The following is a 19,311-nucleotide window of genomic DNA, read 5'->3' as shown; positions in this document are numbered from 1 at the left end:
TGGGTATGCGGCCAGGGACGTCACCCGGATTCGGACCCTTTCTCTCTCTTCTCTAACTCCCAAATACTTCCCCTGAATCAATTGTGTACAACGTTTATCTGCCAATGGACCGCAAAACAGATATTTTCCAAGATCCCATAATCACATTAGGAAATTCATAGTACATAAATTGATAAATTTCTTCAGGCATTGAATCATTTTATTGCTAGCATCCGCAGTTAATATATATTAACTAGGGCAGACATTTTTAATTAAAATTACCGATTATTGTATCAAAATTATCGGAAAAGACCAATTTATCGGAATCTGTATTTCCTAAACATTTGAACAATCCTTTGAAATTTCCTAAAATTTTATTTTTAATATTAAAGAGTCAACCTCAGCGGTCTGGGGTCTAATGGGCTGTGCACCACTACCCAGAGCCATCCCACTATCGCGCATTTACCCAAGAGCGGCGGAAGTGGGAAGGGTAGGGAATGACGAATTGCAGTCAAAGGAAAAGTGGTCGTTAATCTGTGAGAATAACCCACGCGAGAAATCCTGAAAGAGTATGTGTAGGCAGGTGCCCTGGCTGCTTTTTCAAATTTTAGAGCTTGGTACTTTGGACTCAGGCCATAGTTAGGGTAAAGGCCACATTGCAACCATTCCATTTTCCTTCATATTCATGCCGCAAAGGTCTTCGTTACGTAAGCAAGTAAGTGATTGGCAATATTTACATAGGAATCACTAGCAAAATTAAGATGAAGTTATTCAAATTGAATTATATTACTAAGCTTTCTGTTACAACTGCTTATGGAAAAGTTTCCATTTTAGGCTATGGTTTTTGCTTCACTTGCTAAAAATGAAACGGATCATTAAATTTTTTTTGTTTGTTGAACATTTTTTCATTAATGGATTTTAATTCAACCTTCGCTTGGTCCAATTTGGTTGATGATACAAACTGTAACCGATAGGATACTGAGAGGAGACGCCATGGATGATCTCAATTTGTTTTGCTACTCACAAAAAGTGTTGGCTTGCGACCCGAAACTGCTTTGAATTGCAGACATTACCATGTAAGTTGTGAAGTTCCAGCTTAACATTTCGTCTTAAGTTTCAAAGAGCGAATCCTCGCCTAACTGGCTGCCAAAAATACTGAAGTTATTTTATTTTTGAAGGACAGCTAGAAATCATCACCTGAAGTGACATTTCCTCTCACAAATTTGACCAGAGTAAACATGACCAATATTAGTAAAATGCAATTTGACGTAAATAAACAAGAAAATATTTTAATAACCTCCACATGAGCTCTTCCTTTAGTTTAAATAAAAATATAATTTTGAGGTCAAACTTCAGAAAAACAAAATCAATGAAAAGTAAATATGATCTTCAACACTATTTTAAACCGCTTAATAAGTATACAGAGTGATAATGTCGAAAAAGGACGTTTGGCATTTTACCGTATTTGGATACCTCAAAAAGACGTGATCTAACAGAGAGCTAAAATATTACGCGTGTATTTTCAATTACCTTGAATAATAGAAAAAACGAGTATTTCCAAGGTATTACTAGTATCCTCACTTTTCAAACCAACTCAAGGGTCGAGATGTGTAGTTGGTTTTACCTATTCACTCATCAAGTTTCTTTAATGTCAGAATTAAAATAAATTTATTAAAATAAATCTATTAAAATAAATTTATGAGCACAAATAATCAAGGAATACATTAATGAAACCGTTGCTACCATTTGATGCTCTTAACTGTAACTGACAGTACATCACCCTAGCACTAATCAACTCACAGGATAGCATAACTGCAGGAGCTTATAATTAATATAAATGACTAATTCGTAATGGACAGAGTGAAAAAGTCAGTGTTCATCTCACGAAATCTCAATCATAAGCCAAATTTTTAAGTCGAGTAATAAATACATCAACCGGTCATATGTGGATTTAGAATCGAGCTGGCAGGAGGACAAATTTACTTTTACGTCATCCGTGGCGAGGATGTGAGGTAGCCTATGACTTTTAGTTCCCTGCTAAGATTTACGAATCAGAGCTCGCTCTAAAATCCTGGCGATGGTGCAATTTAACCCCTACAGTTCTATGGGCGTTTGCCACGGGTGTTCGGCCAAAAGCGCCACGAAAATCAGCTGGTCAAAACAACGCTAAAATATGCTCTTTCGATCGTTTGCTACAGCTAGCTCTCATTATACCCTTCCTTACATATACATATTTTAAAGCTTTTTTGAAGCATTATTTCATGCACGCATTCGCTACGATTCTTCCATTTACTAGCGTCCATAAATTCGGTATTTATTTACTCATTTGGGGCTTGATGATTTCAACAATTTCGTCACACTGCTCCCAAGCTGTTATTCGTGAGTTCTGCGGTGTAAGATTTCACGCTCCGAGTCCCGTTTGAAGTCCCTAAACTTCCGTCACCATTTAAACAATCAGAAAAAAGAAGGAACAAAAAAAAAGACTTCCCAGAGAGGAATAGAGAAAAGGCTTCATGGTTTGACAGGTTTCACCCACCTCTCCACGATTGTGATTGGCGCCACGCATCGAAAACCTAAATTGAGACTCGCCAAATCTTTGCTCTCGGCATGTGCATTTCGGGGGAAGGGATTTTGGTAAATAAACAATGATGGCAGGGGAAACCTGCGAGACTCGTAAGCGGTGTGGGAGATGGGGGAAGGGGTCCTTGGAGAGCCTGCGGACAGGGAGGTCACTACGAAGCTTCTTGGCGACGTTCCCAGATTTTGCTCTTTTTAATGGACCGGCCAAAAAGACGAGGGGAAAAGAAAAGAGCGAAGGAGGGCGCGAAAGAAAACACGGACGGTTTCCAGTCAGACGGGAGGTTTAGCTCCGGATCGACGTCCCTTAAACTCTTTACTCGAGTCACACTTATTCCTTCACCGCTCGCGCACTCTGCATTAATATTGTTATTCTCGAGGGTGCTCTACTCTCCCCCGCACGTGCCTTAATCTTGTCACATTAGTTTATCACGGAGTTTCGGGTCTTTCTGCTCGTTCCTCTTTGTGTCGTTAGCCGTACCACTATGTGTTAAAATTCGTCTTCCTAGCATTTGAAATTTCTCGCTCACCCACCGACTTGCTCAGTCTCTTGCATACTGAACACGAAAATGATTTCTGGAAATTTTGGGAAGTGACTTAAATTTTCGTCATCTTTTGAGTTGGGATTGAACTTCAGGCATACGTCTACACTCTGAGTTTACAGTAAACAATTTAGCGTTGACAGGGAGGGAATAGTACAGGTCCTGTACCTGTATTTGCGTCAAAGAGTAAGCCTGCTAAGGTTTTAAATGTCGACACAGATTATATAAAGGCTCTTCAGGAATATTTTGTCGATTTTTGTAATCAGTGAACACAGTGGTAGACGTATAAATGGCTTGATCATACGTTAATCTCCAATCATATAATTCCAAAATCGCAATCAATCACACGCAGTAGATCCCAGTAGTATCCCAGTCAAGGCGAATGATTTTTACACTCTGAAATTGTTGCATTGAAATGCACATTAGCGGATGACTCCGTTAAAAGTTACTGTTGCGGCATCTCCCGCAGTTTCTTTGGAACACGCAGTAGAGTTTGAAATCCTCGCTTAACCTTCATAAACATTAGACTTCCATCTACGTAACCCATACATATTTGCTCCGACAAAGTACCTCGGTTCTTTAGAGTTTGACTTCGCCTTGATAATAAGGCGAAATTCCTTTTATGTCGACGGCACCGCGGGATAAGAGTGAGACCGTAGCACAATTGACCGTTGGCTAATTTTTCAGGGGTTCACTTCTGCCTCTTCCACACTTACAGAGAGGAAGTGATCATTGGATTGGCTGTCAATTCACGGTTGTCAAAGAGATTGGAATCTTGGATCGACGCCCGACACATCGTTAAACAGAGATCAGGTTTCGCTTGATGGTGTGGATGAACGTAACCACCCTCCGAAGTAAAACATTCGTGTTCTTTCGCCAAAAGCTTGTTGAAAAATTATTATTTTTCAATAATTTGTAGAAAGATAAGGAGGTCAATCGTTTTGGAAGTAGATTCTGTTATCGTCAGCCTTTCGCCGCTTGCTAAAAATGATTAAAGATGAAAAATAAATATATTTATATATATTTTAAACTTGGCATTTTTTCAAACTTAATTTAGTGTTTTTTTTTATTTTTAAAAAGGCAGAACATTTTCAAATGAATTTTTTTCCGACGTTAAATTGCTATTGTTTCACCTGACTAGTTTAAAGTCATTGCGTGGTTCGGTCATACTCTCGCATATGTCCCAAAAGACGAGTTACTCATGTCTTACGAGGCGATCTTAATAATTCTATGAGGTACGAAAATGTAATTCATTTTAATCGGAAAACCCTCAATTATTGTTAAAATTATCATGCTTCATTCAATTATTCATCCAATTTATTAATTTGATGTGGTATTTCAACTTAGTTTTCTCCTTGCATAAAATGCGTAGTATGTATTGTGTTAGCAATTGAAATGAATCATTTAACTAATAATAATAATTTACTGCAGTATTAAAAGATATATATTTAATTTATATCATACTAATGCTTAGTAAAAGGAATTTTTAAACTTATGTTTAATAATAGGTCAGGTATTCGCGAGATTATTCGCGTCATAAAACAGGTCATCTTGATTGTATAATTAAGCGTATATCCTTCCAATTAATTTCTAATGTCATTTGCTATTTGAACACTCCTATGTACGCCAATTGTTTCATTTCCCGAAAGTGAAAGTTATTTGATATTCAGCAAGTAAGTATCAGTAGGATTACTAATTTCCTCTGTTGTACACTCCTTAAAAAGCATTCGTGAATCAGGAGTAAAATAGTTAGCGGCTGAAAGCATGACTAATGAAATATGAGGTTAAAATATACGAAATTCAATCATTTGATCGCAATTTTAAGGAATCGTTTAATTTTGTACTCTGAAACACAACCGAGAACACGAAATATAGTATTGATATTTATAAAGGGAAAATTATCAGACCCAATCAATCGCCCAAAATTAAACTGGGAACCATTGTACCTAAAATGTAATGGACTACCTAAAGGATTATAAATTATTCCTGCCTCTAAAAATGCTCTCTATTTTGCATAATAACCAAGAGTATTCGTCTATTCCAATTCACCTAATGAAAGTTGTAGTTATCTTAAAGTTGCGGAGAGAATAGAGCTTTCGTTTATCTAGAAGCCAGTGGCCGACTGGCTTACTGCCTAGATTTAATGCTGGTACCAAGGTGCCAAGTGTGATCTGGCTACAAACCACACCGCAAAGACCCAGGCGCCCTGCCGCCAATTGGGAATGTTCATTAGGGTTTATCTTAGATCCTCAACCACCTTAAGGTGTCCAAAGAAAATGATCTAAGATGTATCTCTCCAAGGACATCAAAACTAAAGAATTCGAGAGAAAAATTTCGAATTTCGAGTATGCATTGGCTGGCGAACCTTTATCCGGAAAAATTGTTGACTCGGTAGAAAGTAAATCTTCGTATACGTGTCCCGAGTCCGTCCTAGCGAATGAAATGTCATGTTAGAAGATTTTATAATACGAGATAATTCATAAAATTAGGAACATGGTCTCCCCTCAATGCATATCCAATTTTGACGGTCTCAATCAGTTTACATCTGCTCGGAACACTGGATCCCGACCAATTTGAGGTCACACCCCCGCCATAGGTTTTTGAATGTTTTTTAAATCTCTCTCCGCAAACCCAGCAATTCTCACCGAAGTCGGCGAAACTAAGATCCTACGACGAGATATCCCAGTCCGCGTTTAGATTCGAATTGTCGTATAAATAAGTTTACCGCTCGAGATTCCCGTTTCACGAAAATAAAATGCAACATTTCGAAATAGTCTGGGCGGATGAGCGGGTGAGAGGGGTTCAACGCGCCCCATCCCCCCAGCGGGAGCCAGCGGATCCCTCGACCGAAACCCTTTCCCCATTCCCACTAACCCCACTCCACGCAGTTTCATTCCCCAGGGTTTACGAGGCGATTCCACCATTTTACGGCGTAATTCCCGAATACTTTGTGTGCGCCAAAACACTCTCTCGCCCTTTCCCCTTACGTCATCGACGTCAACATAACCCCCGAAAAGCATTCCGAGCACTACTGGACATCCGGCCCAAATTTGCTATCCTTACCCTTTGGTCGCTTCTCCACCCACTCGACCCACCTCTCAGCCTCCTTGCGTCAGTTGCCGACTTCACCTGGCGATACGTGTCTCAATCACCCTTCCCCACTTGCCAGTGCCTCCTCGCGAAATCCCTTTCGCGGTCGAAAGTTTAGGGGTACTTTGAGTGACCATATACCGTCAATTTTCCACCACAGAAATTAAGCCATTTTCAATATATGAAAAAGATGCAGTAACATAAATACCTGGATTGCGTAAATTAATTTAATGACCATGCAATTACGATTTGCCGACACATAAATTAAGTAATTTTCATTACCTGGGATTTATGCAATAATATCGAAACCTATCGGAAACCTAAATTATTTTCTACAGTAAAAAATTGAAATTATTTGTTCATTCTTTCTTCCAAATCTACCATATCAGGAGCTTGGACACTCCCAATTGGGCATCTTTTTAATAGAGCTTTTGATATTATGAGTACCATACTTTAAGATAAGTTTCAGGGGAGGAGGGATTTCCGGAAATTTGCCCGCGGTTCCCTTGGGACTTGCTCATGAGAAATTTTCTCTCCTATCAAGCAAGACAGTTTTCCACCACTTCTCAGACTCTTTTCTGTCCAATACTGCAGTCTCCTTCGATATACCCCGTCTAAATTTCTCCTCCCGATCCAAATCCACAACTCAGGTTTATGCCACCGCAGGTATACGTACTCCTCACAAATTGTGCGTGCTGTTGTCTTGTGAGCCATATAATATGTGGCAAGAAAAATAAACATACAAAACAATATCTCCATCAGCGCGCTACATATCCAAAACTGTCGCCAGGGTCTCGTTCTTTGCCTTGCCGCCCCTAAACCCCATAGTTTCGGTCCTGTTCTTATCTGAATATTCCGCATTTGCATTCCTCTCCATCCAGTTAACGTATTCCATCCTTCTCCATGGCCAAATCTTAAGAGCCTCCCATTATAACTCACTCCCTTACCAAATGACCAATATTTTTGACCAGACCCTACTCTTTATTTTGAAGTGCTCGCTAATCTTGCCTCCAGCTGCGATTCTCGGTCGCCAGACATCTCCTTTCGGTGAACGTCTCCTTCAACAACGCAATATTTTTCTTGATGTCCATTTTCACTCAAACCTCAGTCGAAAACCTCATTTTCAAAAAATGGTTGAATTGAAGGGGATGGTGAAGAAAGGAGGAATGGGCGACGAGGAAATCCTATGAGAGTGAACGGCCTCCCGTGGCCATTAGGTCTTTCATAAAAAGTCAGTAGGGGAGCGTGGCCCATGAATAATCGACAGCTGGTTTCCATGCTCGTAGAGGTGTCTTGGATAAAGCTGCTACTCCTAGCGTGTGAGGAGGATTAATGATCGGTTCCAAATGCTCCAGTTTATACTATACCACTTTAATATTTAACTCAACCTTTGAATGTATTGGAAATTTCACTAATATTATTTATCTATTATCTGACCTCATTTTATAATACACTAACAAGTATATAAACATAAAAAGTGATCATTTGGAAATGCAAATAGCTTTATCCATGCTATCCAAAATTCCATTCCTACTCTAAATCTCCTTCCCTAACATTGTATGTCTTATCATATTCTCTGTGCATGTATTAAAAAACCACATTTTAATAATAAATAACCTTGACTCCATCTCCAAAATATTCCGCTGCAGATCATGATTCTCCATCTACAGGCCCTACTTGCATTGACTGATTCATGCAAAAAGTTGCCAATTCCTCCAAATGATATTTTATTCTGATTTATGCACTTTCATTAATTTTGCTCACTGTACTCTGCCAATAAATCTACCTTTACGGCATACGAAATGAAATTATGGTCTTATAGTCAATTCTTACCGGCTACTTATTTTCCTTTTGTTTTCATAGGATATAAAGTAACTTCACAAAATCATTCACCCTTAATCGCACCATATGGACTATGTGAAATAAGCCCTTGAGATTATTAAAATAAATTTACTTCAACTGACTAACTTTTCCATTAGATGAGACAGCTTTAAAGATATATCAATACTCATAATATATAATAAGGAAAAGATCTTAATAATTTTTTACTAGATAAATTTAATAGCATGACCCAGTTATGTTCGAATTCCACCACATCACACCTGAAACTACTCAATTTGTTATAGAATATACTTTCCATACTTTCCTTTTGGGAGTTATTAAACCAAACAAATGCTGTTAAAGCTATCTAATTGTGGTAAAAGTTGATTATGCACCAAAATTACACTGCTGTATTGGCATTCCATTCTTCAAAGCTACTCATCAATTCACAAGTCCTCTGATATCAGCCTCCAATATAATATGAAAAATTCAAATAGGCTTGCTGTGTAACATAGGCAAGCAACAAGTGATGCACCATTTAGCAGTAATCTCCATATGTGTAACGTAAAAGATCTTGTAAACTGCCTTTCAGCTTTGAGAAACTGATAACTGCATATTGCTCCCAAGAAACCTCTTGCGTCCAATTATGGAATGTGTAACAAATTTTCAGAAAATATTGTTTACTTTTCATATTATATAATTAAAATAAGCATATGATTCATTCAAACGTTTTTTCAAATTGAGAAACAAAATATAGTATATCAAATCAATTCTGGAGACTGCACATGCATCATCAATGCAAATTTCTTCATTTTTGCCATTCCAGGCAAGAAACAAGGAACAGGAATCTGAAGTCCTGCAATGGATTGAAGAAGTTTTGGGAGAGAAGCTACCAGGTGGCAGCTATGAGGACATCTTAAAAGATGGGATCATTCTGTGCAAGCTCATCAACAAGATCGCACCAGACTCCGTGAAGAAAATTCAGACCAAAGGGACCAACTTCCAGCTCATGGAGAACCTTCAGAGGTAGGTAACAGCATGGAACACATCTCAATGAATAGAATCATAAAAGTGAAGACAGGGAAGAGATTTATTCTGTCATTGATGTACCCCACACATGGCTTCACCTTATGCAGCACAACCTCTAAGATCTAAAGGTCATCTTCAGATACTGAATGGATTATGTGAAATAACCCCTTAAGATTATTTTCAAGTAAGTACATTTCACTTGATTAATTTTCACATTATAAGAAACTCCTTTAAAGGTACATTTGTACTTATAGCACATACTTTCTATGCATTCCTTTTGAAGGTTATTAAAAAAACAAATGCTGTTAAAGCTATCTAATTGTGGTAAGAGATTATTTATGCACCAAAATTACACTGCTGCATTGACATTCTGGGTCACACTTCTCAAGCTACTTGAGCATAGATTCCAGCAAATATAGTTCAAAGATTAAGATCTGTTAGATGAAACTCATCAGACTTGAGACATAAGTTACAAAAATCGGAAGTTATTCCATGAGATTGAGTAATATTTTTCCAAATGACATATTCCTAAATTACCTTATTCAGCAGGTATTGATGGCAAAGCAGCCATATAATTAATAAGTTTGCATATCAAATTTTACATTTCCATGACAAATGGCATGGATTTCCTTCCTACCTCTTCAATACTATTATTATTAAAGTGATGATTTTGAAGTTTTCAAATCTCTACTCACAAAATTTGCTGATTTATTTACATCTGCACTACCTTTAAAGTTGTGATCAAAAGATTCTGGATTATCTTTTTTGTAGATTTTAGTACCCCTTTAGTAGGAAGTATATGGTATTTTATCGTCCACTCAATTAGTATATACATCATAAGCCTTCTTATATATTGTTTTTTGCACATCTAATTTTAGATTCCAAGCTGCCATTAAGAAGTACGGAGTGCCAGAGGAGGAGATATTCCAAACTGCTGACCTATTTGAAAGGAGGAACATCCCACAAGTCACCCTTTGCCTTTATTCTCTAGGCAGAATAGTAAGTGTGAAATTTAGAAGGCATACCATTTTGTTTGGCAAGCATCATTCTTCATCTTAAAGCTGAATTTCATTCTTAATTCCTTTTGAAGAATATTTTATTAATTTTGATTGACTGAAACACAACTCCCAAGGTGGCATGAAAAAGAGTTCTTGAAGATAACAAAGCCAAATTAAAAGAGATAATATTTTGCTAATATACTTAAAAAATAAAATAGTTTGAAAGGTATGTTGTTATTAAATGCATTCATCATCACCATCATCAAAAGTAGTCTATTATTAAGAAGTAGGTTTTAGATGGGCTCCAATCACTATTTCATATCACTGTGGGGTTCTCACAGCTAACACTATTGGTTGTTCATGTTATTTTATTTTCTATCTCAGTTCTTCATCAAATCTCATTACCTTCAAGCCATCCGAAATGCCCATTCTCCCCCTTTTACTTTCCCACATTGCTAATATTATCTCTTCTATTACAGCCTTCTGAATATCAGTACTCCATAATATCTTCTTTGCCCATTTAAACTGCCTTATTCATATTTCACTAAATAAATTTTCTCTTCTCCCACCATTTGAAAAGCTTCATCATTATGTTCCTCTGTATCTTGTAATTTATTTTTGCATTCTTTTGGATCTGTAAACTTCTAATATGTAATTTGCTATCTCAGGTATAACTTTGTGGAATTTACACAACATATTTGTTTTAAATATTCTAATATGCACTAGTTTTCTTGTCACAAAAACTATGCTTTGAATGCATGTAAAAGTGTACTCCATACTAAAATCTTTAATATTCTGTTCAAATTTTTTCCACAAAGCATACATGTCATCAATTCCACCCTCTTAGCAAATATCCTCTTCTTTGGCTCACAGAATTCTTCTCCAAATGCCTCCAACACCATATCTATTTTTCCCCAAATTTTTGTCTGAATTTGTGAATAGTTCTTACTGTTGTAATTTTTTCCCTTAAACTCTCAAGATTAGCTTACTCTTTCTTTAGGAGGAGATGTGATGAAAAACTACTTGTTCATGTGAAATTCAGTTAAATTAATGCGTTTTTAGAATTCAATGAGTTTCATATCCATTTTTCAGTATTCCGTGAAAAACTGTGCATAAAAGAAAATTGCAATGAGTGTGACATTTTACTTAACATTTCTCAGTAAAATCTATCCATTGAAAAAATATTCCTTTCTACTTTTGTCTAATGACATATATATTTGCAAGAACTAATTACTTAGGAATTTATTAAAATTTGCAATGTGCTGGTTTTAATGGATTCATGAAATATTTTCTTTTTCTTCCAGACCCAGAAACACCCTGAATACACTGGTCCACGATTGGGACCAAAGATGGCTGAAGAGAATAAGAGAGAGTTCACTGAAGAGCAGCTGCGTGCCCATGAAGGGCAACTCAACCTGCAAATGGGCTACAATAAGGGTGCCTCCCAATCTGGCCATGGAGGTTTTGGCAATACGAGACACATGTAATTGGCAAAATGGAGACCAGCTAATAATTAACAAAGGAATAGGAGTGGTCCCAACGTTTGAAGCTTTACTGCTGTGGAAGTATGACTGAAGGATGGGAAAGAAATTATCAAGTATTTCAACAAAAGAGAAAACATGCAATATGTTGCCTTGGAAGCTTACTTTATTTTTGCTAAAGTTTAAACTTGTAGATGCAACTGTAAATTTCACATAAAAAGTGCTTTTCAAGTTTTCCCTAAATGGAATCAAGTTCTGTTCTAAGGAGTAAAATTTTATAATTTATTACAATTTTCAGAGAAAATACATTGAGCTATATCCTCAAGGACTTATTTTCTATTCTCCCTACCTACTTTGTCCTCTCATTTTGCATTCCTTTTCATAAAATATGTGTGTGTGTGTGTGTGCATGCTTATTACATGATATACTCTGAAATTATTCAGCATTCATTCTTTTCCATGTTTTTTACACTGTGCTGCAGATTGATTACTTCCTTCCTACCTACATTTTTCAAAAATTTGCATATCATTTCATTGTCTTCTCTGCTGTTTGATTGTTTGAGTATAACAATTATGTTACCTACTTTACTAAGGAAAGTAGATTTGTTCTAAGTATTCTTCCTCAAGTACTACAATTCTGATGCTGAGGAAGAATTATTTGATTAACATTAAGCACAGTTAACTTAGAAATCATTAAAATAGAAATATAAAGTTAATATGGCAGCAGGATGGAAAGGTAGTGATAGCAGAGATACTTTAAGACTAATGAATAGTAGAAGGATTGAGAGCCAACTGAGCCAATATAGGTGCCCTTAGATGTGAATATCAAATTCTAGAAGAAAAAAGACAGGCAGGTTTGTGTCCCTAGAAACCATTAATAAATATCAAAGCTACAAATTTAATTCTATTTGGCAAAAAAGCAATTGGTCAGAGGTTAAAATGGATGCAAATGGAAGAATTTCAAAAATCACAGATAACTTTTAAGGGAAAATAATGCGATATGAACAGCAGAGCAAATGAGGATGGTGCACGGTATCTATCTTTCTTTACCTTATGCATTTTTCCTTCAGAGGTTGAAAGAAATGAGATGGTGTTCCCCGTAATGGGTTCTGATTCGTATTTTGGAACTTGATTCTAATCCATGTTCCAATAATAACACAAGTATGGCGGAAATAATTAAAACAAACATGATACATGAATAAACTGGGCCATATAAATCAAAGAAACACTCAAAGTTAAGGGGGTACTCCTTAGGGTTCATAAAATTTTTAACACTGGTACTTGGAATTATACAAAATATAATTATTAGAATAAAAAAATTACTTTTTCGGTTTCCTTTATTAAATTTTTATACTATATAAAAGATGAGTTTATTGTATTGTTGGTGCCCTGTTGTTTTGTTGTTAGAAGAGGCAAATGAATGTATCCTTATTAAGTCTGAGTCCATCCAACACCTACTTAAAATGAAGGTTCCATGCTGCTTCCGGGAATTACCATCGCGTAGGTTGGAAACAATTTTGCCCCTAGTCCTGGAGGCGTCTTCAGGTCGACATTATCTTCATTTGATTTTGCACAAAATGAAATGACTATGCCTCCAGGACGGGGGGAAAAACTGTCGTCCAACAAGCCAAACTATGTGATGGTAATAATTACCAGAAGCAGCATGGAACCTTCATCAGAAAGACATCACAGAAGCCTTGCGATTAAAAAACTAAAATAAATACCCTAATCAAAATTTTAATTATTCAATTTTATTTCAATGACCCATTATTTTTCTTTAGTTGAATATGATATTAAATAAACAAAAGTTTCAGCAAGTAAATGAATATTTATCTTATATAGTTTTATTCAAAGCAAAAATTCCCTGACAGAAAATACTCTCAATCAGAGGCTAGTTTTATTGTTTCAGTCATTGAACAATAATTTTGGATTATTTGTTCTTTTATAAGTTGCATCAAATATGACTGGTCTGGTGAGGTGAATGTGAGAAACACAACTAAATTAACTGATAGACAGCATATGTGCTGCTGCATACAATAATATGTGAAATAGATTGAGTTATGGATTTGTATGTCATATATTTGCCTTAAATATGCTCATTAAGATTATATTCCCCACAATATATTCATGTCCCAGGCAAATTCAAGTAAAAATATAATTATTTCAAATTAAATGATTAATTATTTTTTTGAAACTAGTATTCTAAGGATTTTAAATATTAATATCAGATATAAATTTTTAACATTTTCAAAAAACTAGCTTTGAAATCAAGTTTTTAATAACCAAAAAACCAAAGTACCAAATCCTCAACTATTTTGGTTCCATATCAAAGAGTCCTACAGCCCCAAAGGCCCAAAAATTAACCCTTTCACAGCTGTTAGCTTCCTCGAACTTATCTATCTCATAAGAGATTATACATTTTAAGGAAATAGATATTATAACCAAGGTAATATGCCAAGAAACTAAGTAGCCACCTACTCAAATGAATTCTTGAGAAGAAATCAGCTAGAAAAGAACCCTCACTAATAATAATCTTAAAGCCAAATTTCTGATGACCAACCATTGACCTAGAAATCAAGCATCACATATAAATTTCAGCTATGCAGTTTCTAATGTTCATAGGCTAAACAAGCATTCATAATTCTAATATGATGACGACTAGCTCAATGGAATTAACTTGCCAATTCAGTTATATGGAATGCATAAGACCCTCATGAAAATAATGGTCAAATAAATCTATCGATGACTGTCGATGTCTATCGATGGCTGTCGGTCTGCAGCTCTTAAAGTAAAATGTGGTGTACCACAGGGCTCTGTGCTTGGCCCAGTACTTTTCATTATCATGATTAATGATTTGCCCTGTAATATGAAACCTAGATCTGTTTTATATGCTGATGACACTACTTTTCTGCAAAAGTGTCAACATCCAGAAGATGCAAAGTTACGATCTAGCGCTACCCAAAAACAGGCTAAGGAATGGTTTGATGTTAATCATTTACAATTAAATACTAACAAAACTCAGCATATTGTGTGCAGTCTTAAATCAAAAATAACTGATATTGAAACTGCTAAAATACTAGGAATTTATATTGATACAAAACTTAATTGGGAGACTCACATCAGTCAGACCTGTAATAAACTTAGTAAAGCTGTTTATATGTTAAGAAAGCTCAACTTTATCATTTCAAATGAGTATCGTTTAACACTTTACCATGCCTTCTTTCAATGTCATTTGAATTATGGTGTTGAGTTATGGGGTCATTCCCCTCATGTTAAACAAATTTTGCTACTGCAAAAGAGAGCTATTCGCTCTCTTGCTAATATACCACCACGTGATTCCTGCAAACCTTTTTTTATTAGGTATAGAATCATGACTGTATTTTGTTTGTATATCTTTAAGGCTCTGATTCATGTGAAAGTTAATCTAGAAACTTACCAATTAAGATCCAACCTCCATAACTATTCCACAAGAGGTAAATCGAATCTAAATACTACTTATTGTAGATTGTCATCAACTTACAACACATTTCACAATATGAACATACGACTGTATAACTATCTGCCTACTCAGTTGAAATCAGATGGTATCCAGAGTTTCAAGAATAGGGTATATACCTGGTTACTTGCTCACCCACTATACTCATTGGATTAATTCTTTTGTGACAATTTTCATCACATTTAAGAAAGTATGTTTATATGTTAAATAATACTTATATTGACGACATTTAATATGGTTGTACCATTTTTAAAATGAATAAAGTATTATTATTATTATTATTATTATTATTATCCAGAGAAGCTACTTAAGGCTAATTTTAAAAAAATTGAAACTATGGATTGGCCAAAGAAACAAGAAATGAAATTGCAGAAAATAAAGAATTGGATAAAGGCAGGTTTTGATGCAAACATTAGGGTGGTATTTTTAGCATCAAGGAATTTGCCACCTTCGAGTAAAGAGGTAGGCACTTTTTCATCAATGAGTTATGACTCAAAAATATATGAAATAATTGAAATATTCAAGTTCTGCCCGAATACAGAATATACATAAATAAGGATTTTATATAGTTTATGGTTGAAAGAAAATAATCAGCCAACTTCATTCCTCCCTATTGAAGATATTACACATAACACAAGGCTATCAATTTTCCAGGAAATATATATGAATAACATTTAAAAAATACTATAAATTGTTAAATTAAGGAGATGAATCAAGATGAAACTGATGATGTGTACTGGAATGATTAACATCATTCAGCAAAATGAATACAAAATTTTATTCATTAATGAAATTTATACTGGCAAAAGTGTCTCTAAAAATTTAGTAAAAGTGTCTTTGAAAATTTGTCAAGAGTAGTCATACATGTATTATCAATGCAAAGATTTAATTTGATATATTGCCAGGACTTATTAATATTAAAAATATTTATGCAAACATAAACTTTGGCTAATCTCATGGAAGAGGATAATTTCAATTGTGTACATTGAACTATAAATTTTTATCCTGTACCTGACTCCCTACCAGGATTATCACAGTATATTGTGGGATTTTTTAAATAAAAACAGATTTTTTCCTAATACATGTGCTTCTACCTTATTTGATATGATTTAATATACATTTTAAATCTATTTTGGCCCCTGAGTGCGAAGAAGTTAACAAATTAACATCAGAGAACCTTTTTAAATTGATACACAAAATTGTTTTTGAATGATTAGCATGGTAGTTCATTCTTCTGATTAGATTTTATGTTCACTGAGTACATTTTGTAAAACTAGATTTTATCATGAATATTTGCATTTTTCTAACTTGAGACAGCAAAATTAAAAAAGGTTGCAAATTTTGCAAAGGAATTTTCTAAATTCAGATTTTACATTTGTAAGCTCTGAGATTTTTTGGTTGCCACTCTTTGCCTTCAAGGGTTGGGAGAAAAGGTACCACAGATAATGAGAGTGAACATCAACCTGCATCGAATGATATCACTGCCATGAATCCAGCATGGAAAGTGGGGTGGAAATGTAGACATCTTGGACAGACATCCATGCAGTTGGATAAATCAATTTTAATATAATATTAAACAGCCCGTATTAAGATATTGGAGAGAAGGCCTTCATAGAGTGAGACCTCCTGGATTTATTCTGAATTGATTCATTTTTGCTGGGATTTTTATTTTGTTCAACTTTCAGTTTCACTTCAACCTCCATTTAAAACCAAATCTCAGTTTTACAACCAATATTTATATTGAAATCTGACCATTCAACTGCTCAATAGCTGGCAGAGTTTGTTGAGGTTACTCTGTTCACATTCACTTATGAGTTGTATTATTGGTTTGGTTCTCTGCACTATTCAAGTTAAGTTAAAGTTCACATTAACTAAAGATTATATTTAATGAGATATTATATTACCAGGCCTTCATCAGACAACATTTTTACAACCATTTCAGCCAGTTTCTTCAGGTTAGTTGAAACTCTCAGCGTGAAAGAGAGATGGCTGGAAAACTGTTGTCTGACAAGATGAATCAAAAAAGGAAAAACCCAAGGTCTGCATCTTCAGATCCTACAGTTTCCCTACTAACTCTTACTATCCTGAAAATTAAATATATAAAAATGCTAGCTAAATCATTCCTCACTGTCTTACCTGCCACAGTGGTCTTCCTGGCATATTCACTGCAGTTTACTTTCCAATAAGGAGGAGTTAATTATCTGAAATTGAAAAGAGATGATATTCAAACACCAAGAATGATTAACATAATAGAAATAAAGCCATTTAGATACAGTACAATAAGCTCTAGTTTAATGGGTGATAAGAGGTGACTAAACCTACAAGTGATTACAGAGCTTGCTACCAATGAGCTCTTTAAGAAATGCTGCGACTATTGAAATAGTGTTTTAGCTTTCAGTATTTTACCCTTGAATTGGCTTCTTTCATTAAGGTTAGGCTAGTGCTGATACCAGGTTTCTCTCAATTCTTGCCATGTTCCCAATGCTACCTTTACGAAACTACCCCTCCAATTTAACTTCACAGATGGCCTTAGACAGCAGTCACGTCCACCTTATTTAATACTTCTACTTAAAATTCAGTAAATTATCAGCATGGGTGAGCATTCTAATTTTATATTCTATTTTGTTATAATAATTTTGAAATTTTTAGTAGCTTATCTGCATTCACATTCACAAATAAACCTTTTACATAGGCTTTTCCTGGTCCAAACAACAAATGCATGAAAAAGAATACTTACCCATGCTGCAATTAAAATATCTATTAATTCATATTATAAATTATAGTAGACTATTGATAGGGTCTTCATTTAAGATATTGTGGTGTGCAATCTGAATGTAGCTTAGGAATTTAGAAAGTTATTTATTGCTTTATTAAAATGTTTCAGTGGCCAGTTGCCTTGGAAGGATAGAGTGGCACCCCTTTTAGTGGAAAATCTCCTTACTCCATGATGTCTACTGTTTCTGTCAATTATAATCTGATATTTGTCATTCAATTGCACTATGCCCATGAAGGGCAGATATTTCAAAGTGTAACAATAATTCGCTTTGACCGGGATTCCAACCTGGATCCCTTGATATCAGGCCGAGTGCTTTAGCCAGTTAAGCTATCGAGGTATCCTCTTACACTCCAAAATTTGGGGGGCTCTAAAGGAACAAGATGTTATGACAAAATACTATGCATACATTTTCACAGGTATTAGTAGTCGTGCCCATAGCACCATAGTCGTACACTAATGCCCATAATACTTAGATATATTCCAGTATATCCCAATCCCAAATTATGTTTTATTAATTATTGTAATGGCATGCATATTCAGAATGACTAATAGCTATTCATTGAAAATATACTACTCACTATGCTACACATTTTGGTGATGTACTACATCTACCCTTGGGAAGAAAACAAAAAATATATAATGGTTCAATTTTTTGGGGGCACAACTTCAGAAATCTTTCAAATTCCTTCTCCATCACTCTGTTCAGTGCTTGAAATTATCAATGGTTTATGTGCACGTACAGCTACAAAATATACTATCGTTAGTAGTTGATGGGAAAATTAAAACGAGAAAACATCGATTTTTCCAATAATTAGATCATGATAATGGGAGGATGTACTTATCTGTTTGGCAATACTTCACCCTGCCAAAAAGTGGAGCCGTGGAAAATGCAAAGTAGCAAAAGAAGCGCCTGGGTATAAACTTCGACCGAAGCTGAAACGTCAGATTCAATTTTTACCCAGGTTCATTTCGCTGCGGTCGTGTGTTGACATCTTTCTCCTCAGTTCCATCAAGGACAAGAGAAACAATCCGCTCATCTTATGAGTTGCAAGGTGTTTATAAACCTTCGCCAGCCATGCTTTCAAATCTTACGATCATGACTCCCAGTCATCCACAGAAGGATTGTTACGAGATTGAATGTCCGATTATTATTAATAGTAGTCTACCGGGATATAGGAGGTTTCTTCGATGGAGCTCGGCAGAAATTGCTACGGTGTATCTAAGCCCCGACTAGCATCACTCAAAATATCCTAAACCCAATGCTACATGTTACAATAATTCGTTCTTTAGCTCTAAAAAATATCTACTTCTCTTATTTCCATCCAAAATGCCTATTATTTTCCTCCCTCAACTTCGCTTTTTTAGAATTCTCCCCTCTATTACCGCTTTCAGCGCCCGATTGTCTCCCCTTATTTCCTGCATCCACTTATCTGGCCTTGTTCGAATTTCTCCCAATAGCCGTCTTTCTGCTCCTACCATACATAAAACTTCAGCGTTTGATTTTCCACCCGTCCATTTTATTT

General features: G+C 35.5%; 2 protein-coding genes across 3 annotated transcripts in view; one reads left to right on the top strand and one right to left on the bottom strand.

Moving 5' to 3' along the window:
- LOC139686800 (myophilin-like) overlaps positions 1-11,842 on the top strand; it is a 31,992-nt gene extending 20,150 nt beyond the window's left edge. Inside the window, exons 2-4 of the mRNA XM_071583848.1 lie at positions 8,836-9,035; positions 9,917-10,037; positions 11,341-11,842. Of these exons, the coding sequence (XP_071439949.1) occupies positions 8,836-9,035; positions 9,917-10,037; positions 11,341-11,523 (504 nt within the window). The 3' untranslated portion in view covers positions 11,524-11,842. The remainder of the gene's footprint in view (positions 1-8,835; positions 9,036-9,916; positions 10,038-11,340) is intronic.
- The window catches only part of LOC139686802 (muscle-specific protein 20-like), a 77,935-nt gene that overhangs the window by 42,013 nt on the left and 16,611 nt on the right, over positions 1-19,311 (bottom strand). For both annotated transcript variants that reach the window (XM_071583850.1, XM_071583851.1), the window contains exon 2: positions 17,149-17,213. In XM_071583850.1, coding sequence (XP_071439951.1) covers positions 17,149-17,172 — 24 coding nt within the window. In that variant the 5' untranslated portion in view covers positions 17,173-17,213. The remainder of the gene's footprint in view (positions 1-17,148; positions 17,214-19,311) is intronic.

Source organism: Hetaerina americana, unplaced genomic scaffold, assembly GCF_022747635.1.
Source record: "Hetaerina americana unplaced genomic scaffold, ioHetAmer1.1.p SCAF_15, whole genome shotgun sequence".
NCBI classification, from domain to species: Eukaryota; Metazoa; Arthropoda; class Insecta; order Odonata; family Calopterygidae; genus Hetaerina; species Hetaerina americana.
Note: the sequence above shows the minus strand (reverse complement) of the source record. Positions and strands in the feature narration are given on the sequence as shown.